At 45.8% G+C, this 16,885-nt stretch overlaps 3 protein-coding genes across 4 annotated transcripts in view; all 3 read left to right on the forward strand.

Moving 5' to 3' along the window:
- The first annotated feature begins 946 nt into the window (after positions 1-946).
- LYZL6 (lysozyme like 6) lies at positions 947-7,769 on the forward strand. Its single transcript, XM_024761174.1, has 5 exons — positions 947-1,024; positions 3,845-4,072; positions 5,286-5,444; positions 6,352-6,430; positions 7,419-7,769. Exons 2-5 carry the CDS (start codon positions 3,934-3,936, stop codon positions 7,486-7,488), a joined length of 447 nt encoding a protein of 148 aa, XP_024616942.1. The 5' UTR covers positions 947-1,024; positions 3,845-3,933; the 3' UTR covers positions 7,489-7,769.
- Positions 7,770-8,678: 909 nt separating this feature from the next.
- On the forward strand, positions 8,679-15,635 carry RDM1 (RAD52 motif containing 1). Of its 2 annotated transcripts, XM_024760535.1 has the most exons (8): positions 8,679-8,808; positions 9,189-9,368; positions 11,255-11,377; positions 11,753-11,921; positions 12,875-12,970; positions 13,663-13,752; positions 14,936-14,949; positions 15,464-15,635. In XM_024760535.1, exons 1-8 carry the CDS (start codon positions 8,713-8,715, stop codon positions 15,542-15,544), a joined length of 849 nt encoding a protein of 282 aa, XP_024616303.1. In that variant the 5' UTR covers positions 8,679-8,712; the 3' UTR covers positions 15,545-15,635. The 2 variants fall into 2 exon arrangements, with proteins under 2 accessions (XP_024616303.1, XP_024616302.1); XM_024760534.1 differs by lacking the exons at positions 14,936-14,949; positions 15,464-15,635 and adding an exon at positions 14,992-15,217 and having other exon boundaries at positions 13,663-13,748.
- A 103-nt stretch (positions 15,636-15,738) lies between these two features.
- The window catches only part of LOC112410286 (leucine-rich repeat-containing protein 37A2), a 7,579-nt gene continuing 6,432 nt past the window's right edge, over positions 15,739-16,885 (forward strand). The window contains 1 exon segment of the mRNA XM_024760772.1: positions 15,739-16,874. Within this exon segment, the coding sequence (XP_024616540.1) occupies positions 15,953-16,874 (922 nt within the window). The 5' untranslated portion in view covers positions 15,739-15,952.

Below are 16,885 nucleotides of genomic sequence, written 5' to 3' on the forward strand. Positions count from 1 at the left end.
AGTCCAAAGCCAGAGGGTATGGGGCATCACTGCCCATTTAGAAAGCTCTTCCTACTTCCTTTCTGTCAGACCTTATCACCCTGTTTCAGAGGGTGGAGTGAACATCAATAACAGAATTTTCTCTTGCTTCCTTTTTGCTATAGTTGGTGGAAATGTCTCCCAGACTTTGTTGACAAATGATACTAAGACGTGTGGCCTTCATGGGGAGGTGACAGGTTGTCAGGTTACCATTCCGTGGATGGTTAACCCCATGCTTTCTCTCCTGACAGGTCTCTTTTGGTTGTAAGTGACAGAAACTCAACTCAAACATGTTTACACAAGAAAGGACATTTATTGAATCATAGGGTAGTAGTAAGGGCAAAAGGGTGTTTAGGTTGCAGAAAGGGTGGACCCTGGGGCTGGAATCCTGTCTGGACTCTGATCCCTGTTCAAGGAGGCTTATTCTCTCGGATGGGCCATATCCATGTGATTCCAAACTGTCCGCCTCTGGCCCCACACCCAAAGTCTACCTGGGAGAAGCTGAGCTGCTCTGCTTAATTGCAGTTCAAGATACGCTGGTTGGGGCACGGGCACACCCTGTCACCTGGAGTGCAGGGCCCTGTGACTGTGGCCCTAAAGCACCATGGGGGAAGGAGTTCCCTTAAAGGTGGTACTGTTCCCAGAAGGGAAGGGAGGTGCCCAGACAGTACAACCAGCCCCCTCTACCCTATCCCACAGTTGTCACCAATCCCTCCAGGCCCATCTACCATTTCTGCCTGAAGTTTGGCCTCAAGACTGAGCCAATTTGCATGTAAGACCAGAGTATTTCCAGGAGAGTGATGACATCACAGAACTGGGGTTCCAGAAGGTGGGGATGGCTGAGCACTCCCGTCTTCTTTAGAACATGGAGAGCGGTGAGCTAGGCGGGGCCAGAGGGTAGTCCATGAGGAAGAGGAGGCTCCTACCCAAAAGGCTTTGTTCTACAGATTCTCCCAGGAAGCCCTAGGCCGGCTGGGACCTGGGGTCAGAGAGGGATAGGAGAGTGGTAAGCTCGGGAGGGGAAGTTGGAGGTACACCTGTCCGAACCACTTTTTCCCCAGGGAACCCCAAGAGGGCTTTCATGGGCAGAGGTGGAGCTCCCTGCTTTCCGAGGTTCAGTGATACCTGTCTCTGTAGGACCCTACTGAGTCAGGGTAGAGTAAGGTTGCATGAGACACACTTACACTAAAAACTTATTTGTTGTTTGTCTGAACTTCTAATGTAACAGGGCATCCTGTAATTTTATTTGCTAAATCTGGCAACTGTAGGGTGGAAGAGAGAGGCAAAAGAATGGTCGCAAGCTCAGGCTGCAATGGAGTGAGTCTTAGGAGACAGAATAAAACATCCGTGAGGAGACAGGCATCAGGGTAGCCATGTTGTCCAAGAAGCTGCCTGACTCATGAAGCTAGTGGATGGAGGAATCCTCAGGGACATAAACCTACTTTAATGGGAAAGATACACACACACACACACACGCACACGCACACACACACACCCCTAGTGATAGAAATAGCCTCATTCTTTGTTTTCATGGCATTGGTCATTTTGAAGAACCCAGGCCAGTTATCTTATAGATTTCCCCTCCATTTGGCTTTGTCTGATGTTTCCTCAAGATTAGCTACAGGTTATGCATCTCTGGCCAGAATGCTGCATAAGTGATGTGTGTCCTTCTCAGGGTATCACATCTGGAGGCACATAATTTCTCTCTGTCCCTCACTGGTGGTGTTAATTTTGATTACCAGGTCAAAATACTGTCTGGTTTCTCCACTGTATTGTTACTGTTTTTCTCATGCAATCAAGGGGAGATACTTTAAGACCATGAACATACTCAGTTCTTCACCAAGCTTCCCCCCCCCTCATATTCAGCATCTATTGATGATTATTTCTTGCTCAAACCAGTTTATGATGGTTTCAAGATGGTGATTTTCGAACTTCATGACTCCCTCCACATTTATCAGTCAGCATTTTCTCGTCAAGAAGAGTTCCCCTTTAATCCCCATTATGTATCTATTTATCTATTACTGTTATGAACTCATGGATTCCTATCTCATTCAGTGGGTGATAATCTGTCACTATCATCATTTATTTTGATGGTCAAATTGTTCCAGATTACCTTGGAAACCATTATGCATTGGTTTCACATATATGATACCAAAAGCATATGCAACAAAAGAAAAAATACATAAATCAGTCTTCATCAAAATTTAAAACTTTAGTGTTTCAAACAACACCATCAAGAAAGTGAAAGGCGGGACTTCCCTAGTGGTGCAGTGGTTAAGAATCTGCCTGCCAATGCAGGGGACACAGGCTTGAGCCCTGGTCCGGGAAGATCCCACATGCCACGGAGAAACGAAGCCTGTATGCCACAACTACTGAGCCTGTGCTCTAGAGCCTGTGAGCCACAACTACTGAGCCCACATGCCACAACTACTGAAGCACACGTGCCTGGAGTCCGTGCTCTGCAACAAGAGAAGCCACCTCAACCTTGTCCGCAACAAGAGAAGCCCACGCACTGCAACCAACAGTAGCCCCCACTCGCCACAACTAGAGAAAGCCCACGCACAGCAACAAACACCCAACGCAGCCAAAAATAAATAAATAAATAAATTTATTAAAAAAGAAAAGAAAGTGAAAGGCAACCCACAGAATGTGAGGATTTGCAAAGCAAGTAACTGATAAGGTTCTAATACCCAGAATATGTAAAGAGCACTTACAACTCAATAATGAAAAGACAAACAACCCAACTGAAAAAGTGGGCAGAGGTTCTGAAAAGACATTTTACCAAAGTTACACAAATAGCCAATGAGCGTGTGAAAAGATGATCAACATTATTAGCCATGAGGCAAATGTAAATCAAAATCACAATGTGATGCCACTTCACACCCATTAGGATAGCTTTGATCAAAAAGACAGTTAATAACTCTGTTGGTGAGGATGTGGAGAAATTGGAACCTCCATACATTGCTGATGGGAATGTAAAACGGTACAGCCGCTTTGGAAGTCCGGCAATTCCTCAAAAGTTTAAACTTTAGGTCACCATGTGACCCAGCAAGTCCACTCTTTGGTATGTATCCAAAGGAATGGAAACATTTGTCCACACAAAAACTTGTACACGAATGTTCATAGCAGCATTATTCATAATAGGCAAAAAATAGAAAAAACTTAAATGTCCACAAACCGATGAATGCATAACCATATTGTGATATATGCATACAATGGCATACTATTCAGCCGTGAAAGGGCATGAAATATTGGTACATGCTACAACATGGATGAAACCTTGAAAACATTGTTAAGTGAAAGAAGTCAAACACAAAAGACCAGATATTGTATGACTTCATTTATATGAAATGTTCAGAATATGCAAATCTATAGAGATAGAAAGTAGATTATTGGTTGCCAGAGGCTGGAGGGAAGTGGAACAGACAGTGAGTGCTAACGGATATGGGGTTTCTTTTCGGGTTGATGAAAATATTCTAAAGTTGACTGTGGGATTGGTTGCACAGTTCTGTGAAAAATGATTGAATTGTATACTTTAAATGAATTAAGTGTATGGTATGTGAATTATATATTGTGAATCATATCTCAGTAAAGCTGTTACCCAAAAAATGCTGTTCCAGATTTGGCCAGTGGGTACCCCTTTGAGCTGGCTCTCATTTCTATTTGACATGCCCCAGCATCGTTAATTTTAGACTAGGAAAAACAAAAAACAAAACAACAGGAGACCCCCCCAAAAAATGTATTTATAAAATAATACATGAGAGGAAAGAGAAACAGCCAGGAGGGGGGCAGTGAGTAAGCGAGGACATGTGGTTGCTCTCTCCAGATTCCCCAGAAGACTCTCTCTCCTGGGAGACCCTAGGACCCGCAGGCCTTCCTCTGCTCACCCTCCACTGCGTCTCCTCCCCTCTGAGGATGACGACCCTGCTACTCATCTCCTTGGTCAGCTGTCTCGTTGCTGTGAATCAAGCCAGCCTCATCAACCGATGTGACTTGGCCAAGGTGCTGCACCAGGAGGACTTGGTTGGCTTTGAGGGCTACTCCCTGAGTGACTGTGAGTGCCATTTCCTCACACCCCCTTTCTCCTCCTCTCCTGGTCATGCCCTCCGTGGCCATTTTTCTTTTTCTCTCATTTGTTTTTCAAAGTCAAGTTCAAAAAGCAGCCCTGTCCAAGAAGCCTTTCCCAACATTCGATATTTGTTCCACGATTCTTAACTGAGCACTTATTATGTCCCAGGAACTATTTTAGGCGCTGGGGATACAGATGTCAACACAGCTCCTTCTCTCATAGTGTTCACATTCTAGGGGAAGAGACAGCAAGAAAGAAACACACAAATATATGAAGTGCTTCCTGGTGGTGATAAATGCTATGCAGAAGAATAAAGCAGTGGGAAGTGATGGGTGACACTGTTCTAGAGGGGGAAGTCAAGGAAGGCCTCTCTGAGGAGGTGACATTGAGCAGTGCTGAATGGAATAAAGGACCTAGTACCCCAAACATCTGGCGGAAGAGCATTCCAGGCAGCGGGAACAGCCAGTGCAAAGCTTTCATCCTGCTCCATGGTAGAGATAGCTCCCTCTTGCCCAGAAATGTAAGGCACGTCTGCCTTATAACACTCTCTCCTTTCATCTTGCTTTGTGGGTTTTTTAGGTACATATCTTCATTCTTATTCTATAGGCACCTTGAAGGCAGCATCTGCATTTGAGCCAGCTAAATGTCCCTCACTGGGTTTTGCACAGTTTCTGGCACACAGTAGGTGATCATTAAGTGCAGAAATCATGCATGGACAGATGGACGGATGAGTGGTTGTACTGATGGGTGGATGGACTGAAGAATGAGAGGAGAAGCTAATGGGTGTTTCTGGCCCACTAGCCCCATCTAGCCTCTTAGGCTTTGTTCCTTTCTTCTTTTTTTTTTTTTTTTTAAATTAATTAATTATTGGCTGCGTTGGGTCTTTGTTGCTGTGCGCAGGCTTCCTCTAGTTGTGGCGAGCGGGGGTTACTCTTCGTTGAGTTGTGCAGGCTTCTCATTGCGGTGGCTTCTCTTGTTGTGGAGCACGGGCTCTAGAGTGCGTGGGCTTCAGTACTTGTGGCTCGCTGGCTCTAGAGTGCAGGCTCTGTAGTTGTGGCGCACGGGCTTAGGTGTCTTAACCACTGCACCACCAGGGAATCCTGTTCCTTTCTTGTGATTCCTCGTCTCCCTTTCTCCTCCGTCTTCCTTGTCCCTCAGCTTGGCCCCCGTCTAAAAACCCTCTTCTCCTTGTTCTAAGGGCTGTGCCTGGCTTTCGTGGAAAGTCACTTCAACATAACAAAGGTAAATGAAAATACAGATGGCAGCTTTGACTATGGCATCTTCCAGATCAACAGCCACTACTGGTGCAATGATTACAAGAGTCACACGGAAAACATTTGCCAAGTGGACTGTCAAGGTCTGGCCAGGGCCCCAGGGTGGGAGAGGTGAGAGAGATGACCAGGCTCTGCTCACGGGACTTCCCTTCCCACACACAGCCTGGAAACAACCCCAGAGGATTGGTTCAAGGAATCAGGGAATCCCGTTACTGAGCAGAGGGTTGACTCGTGCCCCTAAATGCCCATAGGCGGTTCTGCAGTGTGCTAGCAGGGTCCAGAGAAGCTCTGCACAGGCAGTAGCAGCAGAGCAGTGCAACAGCCAGCATTTACTGAGAGCGTATTATATACTCAGTACTTTACATACATAGCTCATTTTATCCAACTTGCCATGCAGTAGAAACTAGTATGATCCCCACTTTATTGGTGAGCAAACTGAGGCTCATAGAACCAGTGCTGAATGCCAAACTGGTGGCCCTGAAGGCTCAGCTCTCACCACCAAGTAGAGCTGCCTTTGGCTAATGGTCTGACCGAAGGCCAAGTGCAAACTCCCACCTCAGGGCTAATCCAGGAGGCTCCACAGGTCTGTGATTCTGTCCCCCATCTCCTCCTTTGTACTCTGATTAATGGCCCTGGGCTCTTCACCTGAAGAGCCTCCCTCCTTAGGCACGACTTTTCCTTCGTCTCTGTGCTGCCTCTTTTGGCATTTCCTTTTCCTAGAATCCTCCACACTTGGGGTGAACTACCATCCATTAGGAAGTATGGCAGTAAACAGGCTCAAATCTCAGCCCTCCTGCCCCTCCTGCCCCCACCCCCCAACCATCCCCAACCTCCAGCAGCCATTGTATGGATGTCCAAATGGGCCTCTGAGGGGGAAGACTTGTCTCGTCCGGAAGTGCTCAGCCACTGGGTGGCACATGCCTTGCAGGGAGAGCCGGTCTTCGGGACTGTTCCCTGTGCTCTGACGGGTATTCTCTTTCTCCCTTTCAGAACTGCTGAGCCCAAATCTTCTTTCAATCATCAACTGTGTGAAAAAGATTGTGTCCGGAACAAGGGGGATGAAGAACTGGTGAGGAGGCCATGGTGGGACGAAGTTAGTGGGCGGAGCCTTAATCAAGATGTAGTGACAGAAAAAGGGACAGTAGGCCAGGACCTGACCTTTTCTATGCCTAGAAAAATGTGGGATGTGGCAGGGCTTGGAACTCCGACTTAGAAGACCTGGGATCTGGCTCTTCCTCTGACACCGTATTAAACAAAACCCTTTTGGTTGCTGGAACAGAACAACTTGTGCTAGCTGGGGGAGATTTATTCTGAGAGGACAAGGTGTCTTGCTGAGCCCACACGAGGGGTGCAGCTGGGCCTCAGGAAGAGGGTGGAAGCAGGGCTAGAAACTTCCCTTTGCAGGTTTCTGCTTCTCTTTGTGCATTGGCTTCACTACTCCCTCTGCAGACCAGCTTTCTCTGCTCTACAGTCTACCAGACAGACTATGTCTGCCCTGAATCTATGGGCTAATGTCCTAAGCAACCATAGAGACTAGCTAGGCTCAGTCCCAGTCCAAGTGCCTGGCAGGGAGGATCTGATGGGTTCAGCTTGGACCCTGTGTCCCAGCTCCATTCATTCAGCTACAGGCATGGAAGAAATTAAGCAACATAAACACGGCTGCCATGGGGCCTCTCTACATAATTGGCAGCAACATTTTCTATAAAAAGTGTTGCTGGGCTTCCCTGGTGGCTCATTGGTTAAGAATCCGCCTGCTAATGGAGGGGACGTGGGTTCGAACCCTGGTCTGGGAAGATTCCACATGCCGTGGAGCAACAAAGTCCATGTGCCACAACTACTGAGCACACGCGCCTGGAGCCTGTGCTCCGCAACAAGAGAAGCCATCACAATAAGAAGCCCGCGCACCGCAACAAAGAGTAGTCCCCGCTCGCTGCAACTAGAGAAAGCCCATGTGCAGCAACGAAGACCCAACACAACCAGAAATAAATAAAATTGATTAAATTAAAAAATTGATTGATTAAATTTTTAAAAAGAACCAATCTTCTTTCTCTCCACAGGATAAAATGGAGGTTGCACTGTGCAGGCCGGCCACTCTCCTACTGGATGACAGGATGCCACCTGGCATGAGACAGGGAGCAGGCCTGTGGTGGAGTCATTCCAGAGCTCCTCTCCTCACTTGGGAATTCTTCATTTCTTCTTCCTCTTGCCTCCACCTCATGTTATTTTCTTCCTTTCCCATTTACAAATAAAACTGACCAGAGCCCCAGGAATCAATAGTTTTCTAGGGCTTCCTCCTTGTTCCTATCCAGGCCCAGGCCCCTGGTTCCTGACTGTCATTTGCAAACCAAGAAGACCACGATGAAGAATTTTCTATATTTTTGGAATTATTAAAGCATTCCTTGTGCAAAGAATGTGTTAATTTAGTCATGATTAATCCCAAGTATATTTGAGTACCTAATAGAGTATGAGTGTGCTAGGTACCAGAAAAAGGATGATAAATCTGTAAATATTGTTCATGAGGTGTTCATAATCTATCTGCAGAAGATTATGGATCTTCTCCATACACAGGTAATGGATACAATGAATATATGGATACATACAATGAATGCAATGGATAATGATATAGATAATAAATCTATAGTTATTGGTTTGAAACAGTATCAAGATCCAAGTAATTCCTCCAAAGTCAACAATTCTTGAAGTAAAAGAGGTCAGAAGTAGGTATTGGGTGGGGATAAGGGTCTGATATATTGAGGTGGAGAAAGTCGTGGTGGGGATGGAGAAATGTGCTGGTTATTTGGCAGTACTTTAGGAAAATGGACTGGAAACCAGCTTTTTAAGAATTTCGTACTAGACTGTTGATGGCTTTAATGTTATACCTTGATTTGCATATTTAAGACTCATGCAAACACTCAAGTCGAGGGATTGCATCTTTGGTGGACATTTCTCACACAGAGTCGGGAAATCTAAATTTTAAAAGTTCAGTGGATAGTTAGCACTAACTACTTAGTACTCTAGTCTTCTCTGGGAGTTTGAAGATGAAGCCAGCTGCTATAAAGATGTCCGCACCATTCGATCCTGTAAACTCACACTTTGGACTCTACGTTAAAAATACACTTGAATAGAAACGCTAAACTCCAAAACTTCTGGGCGCGCGGGTTGCGGAAGGGGAACTAGAGGCAGAGGCAAGCCCGGAGTGGGAGGGGCGAGGGAGAGGTCCGAGCACCGCCCCCGTCCCACTCCCGCCGAGCTGGCTCCGCCCCTCAGGCTCCCTTTTTAAAAACGCGCGGGCGCGCGTGCGCAGGCGCAGTCCGCTTGCGCCTAGAACCGCGCACGCGCGGTAACGGTAGAATGGCGGAGTTGGTACCTTTTGCGGTTCCCGTCGCGGGTGACAAAACCTTGCTGGTGTGGGAGCTGAGCTCTGGACCCACGGCCGAGGCCTTGCAAGTGAGCCGAGCCGGGGCGGAGGGAGGGGTGGAGGAAGCCGCCCCGCGCCCCAGTAACTGGGCGGCCCGGGGTACTGCTTCAGCACCTCATCTGCCTGTGGTCTCCGCTGAGAGGAATCTTAGTTCTAGAGCCGACCTGAGCAGTCAGCTCGCCCCCAGAGATTTTTGAGAGATAGTTGCCAACAGACGGCATTGCCTCCTAATGCTTCTCGAAGCTTAGGATTTCAGAGGGAAACTTGTTCATAAAATGAGAAGTGTTTGGAGTTGCGGGCTCACCACAGTTTCCTGTGGCGAAGGGCTGGGGGAATATAAGGGAATGGGCGGTTTGTTTTCCTGGGCGTGAAATTTCCTGCACTTACTTAGCATGCGACCACCCTACAGCTTTCTCTGTTCACAGTCTTCTCCCAGTTTGGCCTTCTGTATTCGGTCCGAGTCTTCCCAAACGCAGCAGTGGCCGGTCCTGGGTTCTATGGCATCATCAAGTTTTATTCAGCAAGGGATGCCCACAGAGCCCAAAAGGCATGCGACCAGAAGCAGCTTTTTCAGACATCTCCAGTGAAGGTGGGTCCAAATGTGGAATTCCTCGCTCTACTGGGATGAAGTGCTGAATTTAAAACTGATAGGCCATCGGGAATTCCCTGGCGGTCCAGTGTTAGGACTCTGCACTTTCACTGCTGAGGGCCCGGGTTCAATCCCTGGTCGGGGAACTAAGATCCCAGCGGGGGCGGTGGGGGGTGGTGGAAAGGCCAGCGTTTGTAGAGCACTGTGGTGTACAGAATGCTCTCAGATTCATTGCTCCACTGATCCCCCAGTTCCCCAGATCTTTCTTTCTTTTTTTTAGATGAAGAAACTCGAACTCAGGATAGTTAAGTGACTTACTTAAGGTTCATGACAGTAAAGGTGGAAACTAGAGGCCACACCCAAACTTAACTAATGTTAAACCTCATGTCATTTTATGCTGCCCCTTAATTTAAGAAATCTTCACATGAGTCTTCCTTATATTTACTTTTATGTGGATTTCAAATGTGTGAGGTTGACAGACGTTTTTCATTAATTAATTAATTTATTTATTTTTGGCTGCGTTGGTCTTGTTGCTGCGCGCTGGGTTTCTCTAGTTGCGGCGAGCGGGGATTCCTCTTCCTTGTGGTGTGTGGGCTTCTCATCGCGATGGCTTCTCTCGTTGCGGAGCACGGGTTCTAGGCACACAGGCTTTAGTAGTTGTGGCTTACGGGCTTAGTTGCTCTGCGGCATGTGGGATCTTCCCGGACGAGGGATCGAACCCGTGTCCCCTGCATTGGCAGGCGGACTCTTAACCACTGTGCCACCAGGGACGTCCGGAGCTTGAGGAACTTTTGTCAGATGCAACATAAAGGAGGCTTCATCACCACTCTCAAACTGCCTATTCAGAACTCCCTTCACATTTCAGAAAATGGTTAAAATATTCTTTCATGCATTGTAGAAACCTTATTCCATATTAACATGCCATATCGTACAGGGCCTAGCCTCCCATGCGACACTCAACATTTAAAAATTAGTCTTCATTTCTCCTTCCCAGCAGGCAGCTTCAGTTGGAGAAAATAATTTCATTTTCTTATGTACTCATTCATTCACTCAGTCAACAGACCATCACTCCCCTATTATATGCCAAGAGCTATGCTTGTTTCTGGTAACAAGGAAAGAATAATATACAGTTCCTTCAAGCGCTTAAGGAGCTCATAAACTAGTGACGGGGAAGATGCACAAACAAATCAAAGAATTAACAATGCTTTGACTTTCTTTGTATTTGAATTTTTATGACTGTATTTATATACTACACGCTGTTCAAAATGGAAATAGACATTTAAGAAAGAACTAGTGATGGAAAAACTCCACAGTAATATGTAAGCTATTTATAGAGTTAAAACTGGAAATATTTGCACTCTCAAAGAAGCTTGTTAATGCAGATGAACCTCTAATTCTTTTGGTTGCTTTATTTACATTTAGAGAGGTATACGTATTCCCTCTTCTAACAGGGGTTAGTAACTTGGGGAGGGGGTGCTACAGATTAAGGTCCTAATTCAGTGGCAGGTCCATCTTATCTCCTCTTCAGCTCATATTCTCAAGCAGGAGCTACAGGATGAGACGACTAAAACAGTTCACTTCCTTTGCTTACCTCCAGCCCCATAATAGGCTTCTGCTGGGTTTCCTTGGTTGGTTTCATCATCACTTTCACCACCAGAGGTCAGGGAACCTTCCGGTTAATCAGGGGCCCTGGAAATGATGCAGAAAAGTACTGACTTAAAAATAATAAATAACATTTATTTAGGGCTCACTGTGAACTCATTGCTTAAAATGTGCTACTTAATCTTCACAGCCCCTCTATGAAATTGGTATTGATAAATCTCAGGTATATCCAAAATAAGTCTCTATATAGGGTTGTGATATTTTCAGGTCTTTTATGTCTTTAGGTTCGTCTCGGCACCAGACATAAGGCGGTTCAACATAATACGCTTGCCCTAAACAGCTCCAGATGCCAAGAATTGGCAAATTACTACTTTGGTTTCAATGGGTGGTCAAAAAGGATCATCAAGGTAAACTCTGTAGACTTTCTTTGACTAACCAGACTCCTTTCAACATTGAACTCCTAGACTTTAGAGAGAAGAATAGAACAGGGCTATGGGGAGGAGATGTGACAGGCTTCCACATGGAAGTATCTGAGCTTTGACCTGCCACCTAGAATTAGTGATACTCTCAATGACTTGGATGGTGGTGTCGATAATTTTCTCCAGTATTTGTATGGTATATAATAAAAAATAGTTGACCATATCTAGTCATTCATTTGCAAGTCTCACTTGATTTTGAAGCTATAGCATACTTAAAGTATTACCTGGGATTGCTGGAGTTTAGTTTTTATTTCTAACAACAGAATATTTTGAAGTCTAGCCTTTAATTCAAAATCCTAACAGCTTCAGGATCTTTCTAACCTTGAAGAAAGGGAAAAGGAAGATATTGTGACACCACTTCAGAAGCAAAGCCTCAAGTTCTTCTGTGCTGTAGAGGTGGTGTTGCCCTCCCACGAGTGCAGGAGTCCTGGAGTTGGCATGGCTGAGGAACCTTTGGATAAGTTGGAGGAAGGTCTGTTTTCCAGTATGTGTGTGTACGGGGAGGTGAGGGAGTGGGATTTCTCTTTTTTCCTTTCTTTCTGAAACTCAACTATTCAGATACATCATCACCTTTTCTAAGCAACTAAAGCCCTGGGCAGAATTTTTCTGCCTGACAATACAGGTTTTTATCTTAGGCAATACTTGACAGCACCTTAAACTTTAGAATTTTAGAACTGACTGCCTGCCAAGAAGCTTAGGAGGAGGGAAAATTAGTTTTTCGGTTTTCTTTTGGTTAATAATTTGTTATGTGCTAAAATAGTCCTTCAAATACAGATGTCTTCTGGCGTTGTTATCCCAACAAAACCATTGTCTAAAGATTGAAATAAACTCTTGTGTAAATGTTCAGTCCTTTGCCTCCTATAGAAGGGCCTGAGCAGAAAAAGTAAATATAAATCCCTAGAAAGGGGATTCCGATTGGTACTGAGTTTTTTCCTAGAGTCCATGGCACTTGGGCTTAGGGTTTTAAGTCAGAGGCAGGGCTGTTAGCGAATGGAGTGGAGGAGGCTCCACTATCCACCTGAGTGGGTGATGGTTGAGGAGAGGCCAGATCATCTGCACTACCACCAAATCTATCTCACTGTATGAATCCAGCCCTTCACGCACAGGAGAGCAGGGTCTGTAGCAGTGTAGCCTCAGCTTGTCCACTTGAAATCTGTGTGTCATATGAGATTTGTGCCACGTTCTTGGTTTGCACTTCCCATCGAGTATTTTAGGAACTTCCAGAATAGATCTGAGCAGTAAAAATGTGCCAAGCCAGGGTATACCTACAGCAGAGACATTCAACTGCACCCCACTGTAGTGCCTGCCCTAATCACTAAGATAATGATCTGAGAATCACAGATGCATTTTTAGTTTTAAACATATAAGCTAGAAATCAGTTATTCAGACAGGCATTTTAAATTCATCTGTTTTGGTTGGATTTAGGGTCATCATTCCTTATGAAAAGGAAGGTAACCCAGAAGCTTGCTATTCAGAAGGCTATGACAGATGCATTCCAGAAACTGCTGATTGTGGTTTTAGGTAAGACCTTTCTGATTGTCCTTGAAGTACTTCAGTTTCAGTGAACAAATAAACTTATTTGAAAAGTTAATTGGATGGGGCTTCCCTGGTGGCGCGGTGGTTGAGTGTCCGCCTGCCGAATCTAAAATATTATCTATTCTTTCATTCACCAGATGCTTTCACAGCAGCAGTCTTAAATTTGTTCTTTGTGGCATTTATGAGAAAAACGACAGCGAATATTATTGTCCCCAGTGTTTAGACGTAGAAGGACTTGCCTCAGTTCATACAGAAAGTGTTTGATCCAGTTCTTCCTCAATTGCTTGCTTGTCGTACAGAATAGTGTAGTGAGTATAAGCCTTGCACACCTGTGTTTGAGTCCTAACTTTGTCTCTTAGATTTTGTTGTTGTTGTTGCAATTTTAGGTTTTTCTAGCCAGAGGAATTTGAAGGTGTTTAAAATCTCTAAGCTGCAATTTCTTTCTTTCTTTTTTTTTAAATTTATTTATTTATTTTGGGCTGTGTTGGGTCTTCATTTCTGTGGGAGGACTTTCTCTAGTTGTGGCAAGCAGGGGCCACTCTTCATCGCGGTGCGCGGGCCTGCCACTATTGGGGCCTCTCTTGTTGCGGAGCACAGGCTCCAAACGCGCAGGATTGTATACAGGAAGTTTTAGAACAAGAAACCTTGTGAATTGATCCTTGTTAACTTTATTTCAGAAAGTGGTAAAGTAGCTGTGGCATATAGACCCTGTGAAGAGGCCACAGATGCTAGAACCGAAGAAGAACTACAGGATTTAATTCAAGTATGTGGAGATAAAAACTCAAGGGGTACACAGCCAGTGTAGCCATAATTCAAAACACCCAGCAGGATTTGGAAGACTTTGGCATGTCTACTCAGCTCTGTCATCCTTAGGAAAAGGTGCAACTCTGAAACTGCTTTTGAGGCAGGGAATTTCTAGAACTTTTCCAAGTCCCGAGCCTTGTCTCTGGCCCCTTATTTGAAGTTTGGAGAGCAGGATTGAGGGCCATCAGTGTACGTCTACAGTTGTGGACACAGGAGAAGACACAGGCCTTTTAGAACTCCCCTCAAATAGAATTGCAAGGATTTGGGAACAAAGTAACTATGGCCTTAAGTGTGATTATGCTACAGTGTTAAAAACTATTCATGCCTTTCAAGTAAGGTATATTACCCAGCTCTCAGCATCTCATATATATCTTGTGTTAAATATTTTGCCAAAGAACCTTTCTGTAAACCAATTATATGAATGCCTCGAATTAGGGATTAAGTTGCCAACGTAATTTCTAAAAGAAAACATTAATGTACTGCATATAGGATTTTTATTAAAAAGGAGCAAAAAATGTGTTTCATGTCATTGAGAGCTGAATTGGGGGCTAGATTTCTGATGATTTAACTCACCCCAATGTTGCAAAGTTTGTTCTGAAGGGAAGAAAGTAGAGAAAGAAAAGGTGGTTATGTTCTGTAAAATGTAAAAATTTTGAAAGTTTTTCCTGTACAAAATAATTATTTTAATTCAATTTAAATCAGTCAAGGAAACTTCAGACGTATCCATGTTTGGGCTTTAAGAAGTCTAGCTTCCTGTGAAATGTGAGAGGAAAGGATTCCGTATTGATACTAAAGATTTCGGAAACCTGATTATAACAACAGATCCATTCCTAAATGAGGCCAATCTTAGAATCAGTTCCATTTAGAAACCATTATGTGCTAGGCACTGGAAATAAGACGAAGCTCCTTCTCTCTTGGAGTTTAGGTGTTAAAGGTGTACCGGACAATTAAAAAGGACTAAAATCAAATAGATTATGAAAAGGCCTGTGAAGAAAGTAAATAGGGTGCTAGTTGCAGTAGTTCAAGAAAATTACTTAACATGCTGACTTTAACATTCTAAGTGTCTTCTCCATGTGTGCACACAGGGTAGACCTCTGAAAAGTGACACTGTAGTTTTTTCTAGATTAATGGCTCTGTTGAGACAAGGTGGGGTGTGGGAAGTTTGCCCATTCTAATGTAAAGGGCCATTCACTTGGTTTTAGACTCTCTTTCCCAGAATGAATTGCTCACCTGCCCCAAACCCCTCCTACAGAAGTTCTGGAGTCATCACTGATTCAGTGGTAACCCCTAATAACAGAGTGATGAATGAATAATGAGACGTGAATACTGAGAGTTTGGAGGAAATGGCAACATTTTATTTTATTGTTTTTTATTTTTTTAACATCTTTATTGGAATATATTTGCTTTACAATGGTGTGTTAGTTTCTGTTTTATAACAAAGTAAATCAGTTATACATATACATATGTTCCCATATCTCTTCCCTCTTGCGTCTCCCTCCCTCACACCCTCCCTATCCCACCCCTCTAGGTGGTCACAAACCACCGAGCTGCTGTGACAAAGTGAGAGAGTGGCATGGACATATATACGCAGCATTTTCGAATAATTGTAAGGTGTGTTCCCCTCCCGCCACCCAACTGGTGCTCATTTTGCTGGTCAGCTACTTTTCTTGTCAGCCGTGTGGCCAAAGGGAGGAAGAATGTCTCTCAGACTTCAGCTCTGAGGAGGAAGAGTTCAGATTGCCAGAACTGGATTAGCACTTTTGAATTTCCCAGAATGCTACGTCCTGTGGTTTCTTCGGGAAGCTCTGCATCCTTCCCAACCCCCCTCCACCCCTGGGCTGCTGGAGTTTGGGGCCACTCGGGTCTGCAGCCCAAATCCCGCCTCATTGTTTGGGGCCAGGGAGGGCAGGGAGGGGTTGGGAAGAGGGCCTGGCAGGAGGTAACTGTCGCCTTTGCAAGGGGAAGGATGGCTTGGGCCCTGGGGACTCTGGGCAAAAGGCCCACTCTGGTGGCGCGGATTGGATCTCCGCACTAACCTAATAAAGGTGGCGTAACTAAAGATGTCATAAATAACGGGTGGAACATTAGGCGGGGGAGGGGCGCGCGGTTGCTAACCTGAGCGCTCTTGTCGGCGCTGGCATAGCGGTTCAGCTCGGACACAGGATGTGGCTCCGGCTCCTCACTGGCCTGGGTCACTGTGCCTGGGAGCCGCCGCACGTTATGTCCCGGCTGCGCCTTTGGTTGCCACGGCTCTTCCTCACGTGGCTACAACTGTGGCTTCAAGTCCAGGCAGTTCAGCCTCCGCAGTGGGCTCTGGGCCCTGTCCAGGTGACCCCCAACCCCCCGCGGCTGACAGAGGCTTGGTCTTCATATGCCTCAGACCCCCCTCCCAAATTGCCCCATGCCCTTACACCCCTGGCAGAAGCCGGGGGCTTTAATTACTTGACGTCCTGGTCTCCAGTTGAGATGTTGGCCCCGCCTCATCAGGAGTTGACTGAGACTGAGGCTCCATACCCGGATATGGGTTCTGTTGGAGAGCTGCCTACAGGGCCTTGTTCAGGGAAGGTGGAACCTTCGCCAACCCAACAGGAACAGCCAGCTCAACCTCCAGAGCATCATGAAATGACAGTTTCACCTCCAAGTCACCCTCAGGGTCAGCATTCAAACTTATCCGGTGTTGCTGTCAAACCTGCATATGTGGAGCTTACCATAACAAAAGAAGCCACTCCAGAGGTGGGCCCTTCTCCAAATCAGCGCAAGCCTTCAGCTCAGCCCTCAGGGCCCCTTACTAAGGCAGAATTTTCTACAACCCAGCATGAGGCCCCCACGCTGCCTTCAGAGCCACCTGAGGAGGTTGAACCTTTGCCAGTTCAACAGGAGGCTCCAGCCCAATCTCCAGAAGCCGGTACACATAATAAACCTTCAGTACAAGAGGAGCCCCCAGCTGAGTATCCAGAGCATCCTGGAGAAGAATTTACACCTGCCACAAGCCAGCAGGAGACTCCAGATCAGCATCCACAGGCTCCTGAGGTTGTACCTTCTCCACCTCAGCAGGAAGCCACGGCTCAGCCTCCAGCGCCTCCTGGTGAGGTGGAA

Source organism: Neophocaena asiaeorientalis, unplaced genomic scaffold (genome assembly GCF_003031525.2).
Source record: "Neophocaena asiaeorientalis asiaeorientalis breed wild unplaced genomic scaffold, Neophocaena_asiaeorientalis_V1.1 scaffold30, whole genome shotgun sequence".
Taxonomy (NCBI): Eukaryota; Metazoa; Chordata; class Mammalia; order Artiodactyla; family Phocoenidae; genus Neophocaena; species Neophocaena asiaeorientalis.

What these genes read in the sequence shown, in the direction of transcription:
- LYZL6 (XM_024761174.1), top strand. Translation starts at nt 3,934, where the DNA reads ATGACGACCCTGCTACTCATCTCCTTGGTCAGCTGTCTCGTTGCTGTG. An exon ending in TTGCCAAGTGGACTGTCAAG is followed by an intron (nt 5,445 to 6,351) that starts GTCTGGCCAGGG and finishes TCTCCCTTTCAG; the next exon opens with AACTGCTGAGCCCAAATCTT. An exon ending in ACAAGGGGGATGAAGAACTG is followed by an intron (nt 6,431 to 7,418) that starts GTGAGGAGGCCA and finishes TTCTCTCCACAG; the next exon opens with GATAAAATGGAGGTTGCACT.
- RDM1 (XM_024760534.1), top strand. Translation starts at nt 8,713, where the DNA reads ATGGCGGAGTTGGTACCTTTTGCGGTTCCCGTCGCGGGTGACAAAACC. An exon ending in ACTGCTGATTGTGGTTTTAG is followed by an intron (nt 12,971 to 13,662) that starts GTAAGACCTTTC and finishes ACTTTATTTCAG; the next exon opens with AAAGTGGTAAAGTAGCTGTG. An exon ending in AACTACAGGATTTAATTCAA is followed by an intron (nt 13,749 to 14,991) that starts GTATGTGGAGAT and finishes ACTTGGTTTTAG; the next exon opens with ACTCTCTTTCCCAGAATGAA.